The sequence below is a fragment of the Bidens hawaiensis genome, unplaced genomic scaffold, assembly GCF_021521415.1.
Source record: "Bidens hawaiensis isolate Kalapana, Puna unplaced genomic scaffold, B.hawaiensis_p1.1 tig00007678_1, whole genome shotgun sequence".
Taxonomy (NCBI): Eukaryota; Viridiplantae; Streptophyta; class Magnoliopsida; order Asterales; family Asteraceae; genus Bidens; species Bidens hawaiensis.
The window spans coordinates 220,656-230,222 of NW_027491534.1; the positions used below are offsets into that span (position 1 = coordinate 220,656).

Below are 9,567 nucleotides of genomic sequence, written 5' to 3' on the forward strand. Positions count from 1 at the left end.
ATATAAAAGATTGAAGAAATCGCGATATGTTATTTCTATTGATTAAGCTTTAAGACCCGTAACTTCAATTGATTGATTCATTGAAACCTGAAAACCCTTTTGCAAAAGTAATGCTTTGTATTTTGAATTGACCAACTTCTCTTATGCTTGAATCATGAATAAGAAGACTTTACTTACTATCACAAACTGCCACCAATGTTTTATTTGATTCACACGTTTCACATAATTTCTTTTTTAATTGTATTTGATCTCTATATGTGACGATGGGAAAAGTTAAAATATAAAGGGAGACAAAAATGAGAATTGTGAGGATAATTTGTTGCCAAAATAAAAAAACACCTAAAAATATTCAAAATAAAAAATAAAAAAAAGTATAACTCAAAATATAAATAAAAAACAAAAAAATTTTAAAAAACTAAAATCTTTCCCTCCTCCCCTTAATTCCCGTTCCAAAAAAAAAATAACGAAAAAACATAATACCGAGAAAAAAAGACACGATGAAGAAAATAAACAAAAAAATACAATGATAAATAAAAAGACATAATAATATTTTTCCTCAACATTGTTTCTTTTTTTTAGAACGAGGAAGCCATTAGAAACATTTTTGTGTTTTTACTTTCTTCGTTTCTTTATTAAATTTGAGTTATGATTATTTTTTAAATTTTTTTAAAAGATTATTTTTGTAACTATAAATCTTTTTCATTTTATTTTCATATGTAGCTTTGTAAAATAACAAGAATCATTATAAAACCTAAACTTTCCTTATACAAGAATGAGGATACCTTATACAAGAATCATTATAAAACCTAAACTTTCCAAAAAGAAAAAAGAAAAAAACCCACAAAATCGAACGGCCCAAATTACTTGACGACACCACGATCAAACATCATCGCGAAAAGCATTCACGGTGAGGAAAAATTCCTTGGTATTTCCGTAAATAAACCCAATTCCAAGCCCTAACTCACACCTCCACCCTCTATATAAACCCCCCCACACTCTTCATTTGCAACCGTTTTTAGAGAGAGAGAAAAGAGGCGTTTTAGAGAGAGAAAGCGAGTGAAGTTTACTTCAATCCTTGACATTAACCTCCCAAATCTCCGTCAAATTGTTCGGATTTATTATTTCCCGTCGTCAATTTCAAGAATATCATTCCAATTTGATGTTGTAATTGTAAATGAGTCGTTTAGGGTTTAGTAAATCTGTGGTTTACTATGGAGACGCTTGTTTGGGTGAATTGGATGTTATTCCCACCGCGGATAAGACCTTCCAGTTCCCAAACAACGAGATTAGGGTTCACCATATCTCTCAGCTCAGCGAACGCTGTCCTCCTCTCTCTGTTCTGTTGACTATCTCTTCCGTTCCGGTTCGGTGTAAGCTCGAATCGTCGTCTCCGGTTAAACAACCGCTCCTCGATCTCCATGCCGCTTGTTTCTACGAACTAAAGGTACTAATTGCTTAATATTTGTTTGGAAATGGTTCATAGCTGGTTTATTTTTATTGAATTTGGTGTAATTACAGACACTTGTGGTGTTAATTGGAGACGAGGAGGTGCATTTAGTGGCAATGCCGAGCAAATTAAAGAGGTTCCCGTGTTTCTGGTGTTGTTCAGTTCCGGCTCAATTGTACAATGCCTGTTTAGGGATGTTGAATATGCGGTGTCTTTCGATTGTGTTTGATCTTGACGAGACGCTTATTGTTGCGAACACGATGAAGTCGTTTGAGGATAGGATTGAGGTGTTGACTGGTTGGATTGGGCATGAGTCTGATCCTGTACGTGTTTCGGGGATGACTTCTGAGCTTAAGAGATATGTGGAGGATCGGGCGTTGTTGAAGCAGTATGCTGAGAATGATGTTGTTACGGATAATGGACAGACGTATAGTGCGAAAATGGAGGAAGTTCCTGTGAATGCTGCTGGGAATGAACGTGTTCAACGGTCGGTTATAAGATTGCCGGAAAAGAATGTTGTGTTAACTCGCATTAATCCAGAGGTTAGAACATAAGCTGGTTCATTGTATTGTCATTTTAATTGATATAATGAAATGTTATGTATTTAGAACTGCTACTAGAACTATTGTTATATATCCTGTTTAGCAGCCTGTATACCTATATCATGCAAAGGTAAAGTTGGAGAAACTGGGATGCGCTTATCATCATATTTGTTAAATGCGATAGGCGCACTCAAGGCGCATAGGCTCATAGGCCTCGCCTGGGGCCTAGGCGTTAAAAGAGCGGGGGCCTGAGAAAAAGAAGGTGCACTTAAATAAAAAAATTAAAAATATATTATGTATATGAAAAATAATATTACTTTTCAAATAAAGTAAATAAAAGCTATCATATAACATTAAATATCACCTAATTAGTACCAAAAGTTCTAAAATAGTCAAGATTCAAATGTAATTTCAAAACTTGAATAGCAAAATGTTTTGATCTCTCCTAGATCTAAGTTTCAATAGCACTCCTTGCGTTACTTTTGCTTGGCTTTTATCTTCTCATGTTCCTGTCCTAGACAATGCCAAAGTGCTCACTAGGAACTAGAAGGGCATTTATTGAGCATCACCTGAAAAATGGGCCTAGGTGCAAGAAGCGAGGGCTTTTAATAACTATGCTTATCATTTAAGACCAAAGATTGGAACTTGAGTTGTGAATAACTCATTATATTCTGAAAGCATTAGCAAGCCCTAGCAAAATGTGTCATGAAGTCTATTGTGGTTAAAGATGAAATTGCAGTGATCATTATTCGTCTTTATTTAATAAAGTCGAAGAGATTTTAGTTGTGAGTTGTGACTCACTTATGGATGGTTTAGCAATCCCTAGCTAAATATCTTTTAGAAACTTATCTGGCTACAGACAAATTTGTGATGATGGATGTTTGCCTTTATAGTAGTTAAAAGGATTTGATTGCAACGGATTTATTAGATCTTGCAATGCCATTAATTTTGTTTTTTAATGTAACATAGTTGATTTTACACTTAGGACATGTGAGTAGTTATGCATTTGAATGCACTAGCCGTTGACGGAATCAGGCCATCATTAGGGATCCATGGTTCATGTGGAATCGGTCAAGCTTGGGTGAGCTTGATCCAACCGGATGGCTTGGCTATGTGAGTTGCCATGCGTGCAAACATTCTCTCTGTTTGCTTGCAACTCTTTCTTTTCCTTTTTCTTCTAATTCAGTTGCTTTTATTTAGTTGGTTTTAGCCAGTTTCCTAATATCTAGAAATATGCTACATGGGCTATGTTTCATTCATCTCCTTACTTTTAGGGCATTTTCTTTCTAGGATAACAAACTACAAAGAATAGTAATTTTTGTTAAGAAAATTATCCCAATTGAATTTATCTTTGATTCAACTGTGAAAATGAGAGGACATTTTTCATCTATGAGGATCACTATGTTTTCTGCAAGTTCGTGGATTGTGATTTCTGAAGGTACTAGTGAATTCTGAAAGGGAATCATTCAAGGTTTAACAACTTGCAATCACACTATTAAGGTTTAACAGCTTGGTAGCTATTGTTCTGTTTCCTGTGATTTTGGTATTATTTTTTTTTCTGGTTATTGTTATTTTCATTAACGGGGAAGTGATATCTGCATGTTACACACAAGGAATAGTACTCTATGCTTGTGAAAAATGAGAGAAACACCAGAGATAAGAAGGTTACGGACTGTTGGTTTGGACCTACATGTGTTGATATCTCTCAAAATCACTCAAATGTTAACAGTGTCATATATGTTTATGCATGCACGAGCTTTTGTTAGTTACAAGCTTATGTTCATAATTTGCTTGCATATACAGATTCGTGATACGAGTGTGCTTGTGAGATTACGGCCTGCCTGGGAGGATTTAAGAAGCTATTTAATTGCAAAAGGACGCAAAAGATTTGAGGTTTTTGTGTGCACTATGGCTGAAAGAGATTATGCATTGGAGATGTGGAGGCTGCTTGACCCTGGGTCCCACCTAATTGCTCCTAAACAACTGTTGACCCGCGTTGTATGTGTCAAATCAGGCAAGCATTTTTTTTTACTAAGTAAAGTATATTAGGGTGTGCTTGGTGTGAGGGTTTAGTAATGGGGATGAAACTCTCGGGCTTTAGAAAAGCCATGAAACAAGGGTTATCTTTAGGGTTGTAAACAAACCGAGCATTCAATGGTAAGTTTGTTTACGCTCTTTTAAATAATGAACGGACATGAACAGGGAATTCTGTTTGATTAATTAAATGAAAGCACATGAATAGAGGCCGTGCTTGTTCAGTTGTGTTCGTTAACGTTTGGTAACACGTTCGTTTATGTTCGTTAAGTTTGTTCGTTAATGTGTGGTCGTTTGTTTATTTTTCGGCCATCAAAGGTTTTTTTATATATTATATTTATATATTTTAGCTTATTATCCTGTCATTTTAACGTTTTATATTTTATGATTTGTTTATGATTATTGCATTGAACTAGTTTCAGATGATTATGTGAAGTACTTAAATTTTGGGTGATTTTTTCTAATACTTGAGTTTTTAAGAATGTTTTTAATTTTTCAAATTAATACATGTTCATTTGTGTTCGTTTATGAAATTAACGAACAGAAACTTTTTAGTTTTTCAAATTAATATATGTTCGTTTGTGTTCGTTTATGAAATTAACGAACAGAAACTAACAAAAGCATTTTCTGTAATGAACGTACGCAAACAAGAAGTCGCTCTATTATATGTTCATGAATCTCGTGTTGTGTAATAAATGCTTAACAATCGAACATGAACAAGATCTCGTTCAGTTTGTTTCGTTTCGTTTACAGCCTAGAACTTATCTATAATGCCCTAAATTTCTAGCTTTTATTGTGTAGGTGCACGTAAGTCTTTGCTAAATGTTTTCCAAGATAGGAATTGTCATCCAAGAATGGCCATGGTGATTGATGATAGGCTAAAAGTATGGGAAGATAAAGATCAACCTCGAGTTCATGTGGTACCTGCTTTCACTCCTTATTACGCCCCACAAGCAGAGGTATCATAAACTTACAATCTTGATTTTCTTTATTGATTGTTTTACTAATATGATTTCATCTTGAATTTGATAGACAGCAAATGCTGTTCCAGTTCTTTGTGTGGCAAGGAATGTTGCGTGCAATGTTAGAGGTGGTTTCTTTAAGTAAGATAATACCATGTTTAAACAATGTTTTTCATTTACTATATCATGCACGTGAAGAGTTTATTTACTTGTGCTATGTTTTCTAGAGAATTTGATGAGAATCTTATAAGGAGAGTTTCTGAATTCTTTCATGAAGATGAAGTTTTAAATCTACCATCCGCACCAGACGTTTGCAACTATCTTATGTCAGAAGTGAGTACATAACAAACTTATAGATTTTGATATTTAGAGTTTTTTAAATTCTTGATTATTCGAATATTTCTTTCTTTCAGGATGCCAGTTTTGTACCAAATGGTAATGCAAATGGCCCAATGGCAGAGGAAATAAACGGTCCAGAAGTTGCTCCTAGACTGAATCAGCAGGTAGACTTTCCAAACACACACACACACACAGAGGATTTGGATCTCCTTAGAACTCCAATTTATTTAGCTTTAAAAACTTCTAACAACCAATCATTTTATTTACTTTATAATATCTTTAATATTATTTGAGGGTAATTTTGTCATTTATCATATTTAATTTTGTTTTTATACGTATCTGATTACAAGTTTGCATATTTGAATTTACACTGATTACAAGTTTGCATATTTGAATTTTACATATATGATTGGTTGTCAAGGAGCTCTTCATATATTTAAAAGTTCTGAAATGATCCTGATCCTATATATTTTACTCAGTTATGCTTGTAGACCTTCATTATTCAGATATAACTTTTATTTTTTCTATTTCATCTTATTTAGGATACTAGAAATGCTGACCTAAAATCTGAAAGATCTCAGCCGTTGCTTCCAGCTACAGGTACCTATGGCCCACCATCTTTCAGATCATTGGCGCCTTCCGAGAGTATGTACTCATAAAGCATCTCTTTCCACACACAAAAGTGTGTATTTTGGTGTATATTGTTTTGGTGTAATACTACAATATATTTCATTATGTATTGCAGAACCTAGCTTACTTGGCCCTATCCAAGGACCTGAGATATTAAACAAACAACGAGCTGGTTATTATCCTTTGTCTCATGGTACAGCTAGTTCTTTCTCTGCTGGGTTTCAACCACCTGTATCTGAACCAAAGAATGACGAGGTATTAAATATTAACCAGTAAATATTTTACCAATATTATCCCAAATTGGATAATGTAAGAACTTGATGCCTACATGCATCCATTTGTTTCAGAGTGGGTCCGATGAAGGCTTATATGGTGGCTCTTTGTTACAGTTGGGTCGGTTTGGGTCCACATGCAACATTTTGTATATGTTATTGGCATTTTAAATTAGAGTTGAGTAAAATACAGTTTTAGTGTTTGTGGTTTGACTCAAGTAACTCTTTTAGTTCATTAGTGTATATTTGATTTTAGTCCGATAGTTTCATTTTCCTTTCAGTCAAAGTTCAGCCCGCTAACCCCATTTCTGTTAACTTTTTATTAAAAGACCAAAATACTCTTGAAAGTTATTTTAGTGGTGTCCCACATGATTTAATATAGTTATGAAATATATATTAGTTTTATAAGATATATTTTTAACATATACAAGGGCATTTTTGTTATATCTTAAAAGTAACACAAGTAATTTAAGGGTATATTTTGGTCTTTTAACAAAAAGTCAACAGAAAAATTGGATGGGGTTAGTAGGCTGGACTTTAATTGATATGAAAATTAAACTATTCGACTAAAGAAGTCAAATATACACTAATGGACTAAACGAATTATTTGAGTCAAACCTCAGGGACTAAAACTGTATTTAGCTCTTTAAATTAATGTGTTGAAATTGCCACATCTATCCATCTAATTTTGTGATGCTATATTCAGGTACTACATGGATATGGTTTGCAAAAGAAGAATTTGCAACAAGCAGGTCAACCATCAGGTATTTTTTGTTGACTTTATGAGGATTATTATATTGCTATTCACCCAACAATGCGCAGCTTTTTAGTATTTGGATTTACTAGTGTTAGCTTATAAGTCGAGTTATTTCGTTTGTTCTTTTTTGTGGAAGACATTGGCGTGCCACATAATCAATCATTCTTAAATAACAAGAGAGGACCCACTGATGGTGGAAACTCAAATCTTTTACAACCGTCTTTATCGATAGGAGTGCTGCAAGAAATTGGACAAAGATGTGGTTCTAAGGTATATGATAGTATGTTCCAGTATAAAAACAAGCTCTTATTTCTGGTTATTCTTATTATGCTTCATTACATATTTGTGTTTATTAATTTATAGGTTGAGTATAGATCAATTCTGAGCTCCAACAGGGACTGGCAGTTTTCTTACGAGGTGAGCAGAGTACATCATTACCAATAGTTGGTAGTCTAACTGGGTGGAAAATTGTAAAATGGCAAATTTTCTTAAGCAAACCAAATGTTCAGTGTACTGTTTGACGCGAAGTTCTGTTATTTAATAAGCAAACAAACTTGAACAAGTTTTTTTTTTGTTCTTTTAGTTAAATGAACGCACATGAACATTGTTTGTTTACGTTTGTTCATTTATGTCCATTTATATGGTAACTTAATTTTTTGGGCCTATTATATCTTTGTTTAGTTTATGAAATTAAGATATCACTCATTACAATTTAGTGAAGTTTTATTGATCTTTTAGACCAAATATCTTGATGTTTAGTTTACTTTAGTTGGTGTTCACTCAGTTATGTTTGTTCGTTTACGTTTGTGAACTATTTGTTTAGACTATTAACGGACGAGCGTGAACATGCTCATTTTCTTAAGAATGAACACGGACAAGAAAAGTAGAAACCTCGTTCGTATAACAGTCATATGTCCAATCGTTTGCTCGGTTAAAGTTAAATGAATGAACACAAAACACCCTTCATTCATGGTTTTTTGGGTCAATGCTGCAGGTTCTGTTCACGGGCGAGAAAATAGGTTTTGGGATGGGCAAAACCCGGAAAGATGCACAACAACAGGCAGCTGAAAACGCCATTCGAAGCCTAGCTGGCAAGAATTTTAAATACTCAAATTTGTTTTATTAAATAATTTTTTTTGATTATAGCATATGACTGTTATATTATTGCAGATAAATATGTTGCAAGCATTGTCTCCCGATCACAAACCGTAAATGAAAATCTTGATAACCAAACTAGTGAAACGGAAAATGGATTCTTGTGGGAATCTGACTCAGATGAAGAAGTTGTCAAAGATGCAGAAATGCGGCCTACCGCTGGTTCAACGGGTCAGCTAGTTCAGAACCGAGTCGACTCGCTAAGGTAAAGAATGTGATTTAAGGATTGGAAAGTTAACTGTTAGCACTTAATTGCTTTAAGTTGTGTTTGCATAGAGAGTATCGATGCAAAACATTATATTATTTTTTATGCTAATTTGAATTTTGAAAGAATTAATTACACAAATCACATATTGCACGAACGTAGTACCGATGGTCTAAAATGGATGGAGGTTAACTTTTCCTGTTATTAAAGTTGACAAAAATGCTCATGGAATAATTAAAAGTTATGTGGGCCAAGAAAATGTTTATTATTTTTTGTTTATTTATTTAATGTAAGGATATTTTAGTCATTTCACACGCACTTAATGGAAAAAGGTTAACCTCTGACCCTTTCAGGGACCAACGATGTTACGTTACTGCAAACAGTTGGTCTGAAGTTGTAGTTTTGAAACATGGGACTAAAGTTGCAATATGGACAAACACAATGGACATGTAATTAATTCTTTTATAAATACAGTGATTTAGTATTTTAGGAGGTTTGACCAAGTGATGGTTGACTTGTTAGAGAGAGATAATGGACCCATTCATTTAGTCTTTAGAGCATGACATTATATAGTATATATTCTTGGTTTATAGGTTACAAGAATCGGTTGACAATTCTTCAAATTCATCATCCACGCGGCAGCAATCAATGAAACGGAATAGAGTCATGTGAATTGGCAAAGACAATAATAATATGTAGAAGGTTTAGGGTTTGTAATTACTGTCAGCTTGGAGAAAGGTACCTTTTGGGGGGTTTAATTTGTAAATTACTTCTTTATATATGTAAGAACAGGGAAAAGGGAATATTAGTGTTGAGTAAAATGGCAATTGGAGACTATTTTTTTTCCGGCTAGGGTGTGTATATACTTATATACACTTGTATGCAATGCCTGCCGTATCATTGCTGAAATAGGTCATGGTTTTTTTTTAATCCAAACTTATTCATTAATGTTAAAAACACATACCTTTTACGAAATCTTTAATATGCATTGTAAGGTAGGAACGAGCTCGGAACCATACCAGCATCGATCTCGATTTTTTTTTTAAATTTGGCATCGCTATCGAAAATGCTCGCTTTGGTACCAGTATCATTACAAGAATTCATTAAATACTGGTACCAACATCGATACTGAATTCCTGATCTTCATTTTCTTAAAAACTTGGTATCGATACCGGTGCCAAAATACTTGTTTCGATATCGATGCCCGGTACCATTTGTTCATCC

The 9,567-nt window shown here is 34.0% G+C and overlaps 1 protein-coding gene across 1 annotated transcript; it reads left to right on the top strand.

Moving 5' to 3' along the window:
• Nucleotides 1-1,148: 1,148 nt before the first annotated feature.
• Nucleotides 1,149-9,159, top strand: LOC143635734 (RNA polymerase II C-terminal domain phosphatase-like 2). The gene is made up of 15 exons (XM_077103490.1): nucleotides 1,149-1,444; nucleotides 1,519-1,989; nucleotides 3,793-4,003; nucleotides 4,825-4,982; nucleotides 5,056-5,126; nucleotides 5,213-5,318; nucleotides 5,399-5,488; nucleotides 5,867-5,969; nucleotides 6,070-6,209; nucleotides 6,933-6,990; nucleotides 7,120-7,253; nucleotides 7,347-7,400; nucleotides 7,978-8,074; nucleotides 8,154-8,343; nucleotides 8,937-9,159. The coding sequence occupies exons 1-15, from the start codon at nucleotides 1,175-1,177 to the stop codon at nucleotides 9,013-9,015; spliced, it is 2,232 nt and encodes a 743-aa protein (XP_076959605.1). The 5' UTR covers nucleotides 1,149-1,174; the 3' UTR covers nucleotides 9,016-9,159.
• The last annotated feature ends 408 nt before the right edge of the window (nucleotides 9,160-9,567 follow it).

What these genes read in the sequence shown, in the direction of transcription:
- LOC143635734 (XM_077103490.1), top strand. Translation starts at nt 1,175, where the DNA reads ATGAGTCGTTTAGGGTTTAGTAAATCTGTGGTTTACTATGGAGACGCT. An exon ending in CTCCTAGACTGAATCAGCAG is followed by an intron (nt 5,489 to 5,866) that starts GTAGACTTTCCA and finishes CATCTTATTTAG; the next exon opens with GATACTAGAAATGCTGACCT. An exon ending in ACTGGCAGTTTTCTTACGAG is followed by an intron (nt 7,401 to 7,977) that starts GTGAGCAGAGTA and finishes TCAATGCTGCAG; the next exon opens with GTTCTGTTCACGGGCGAGAA.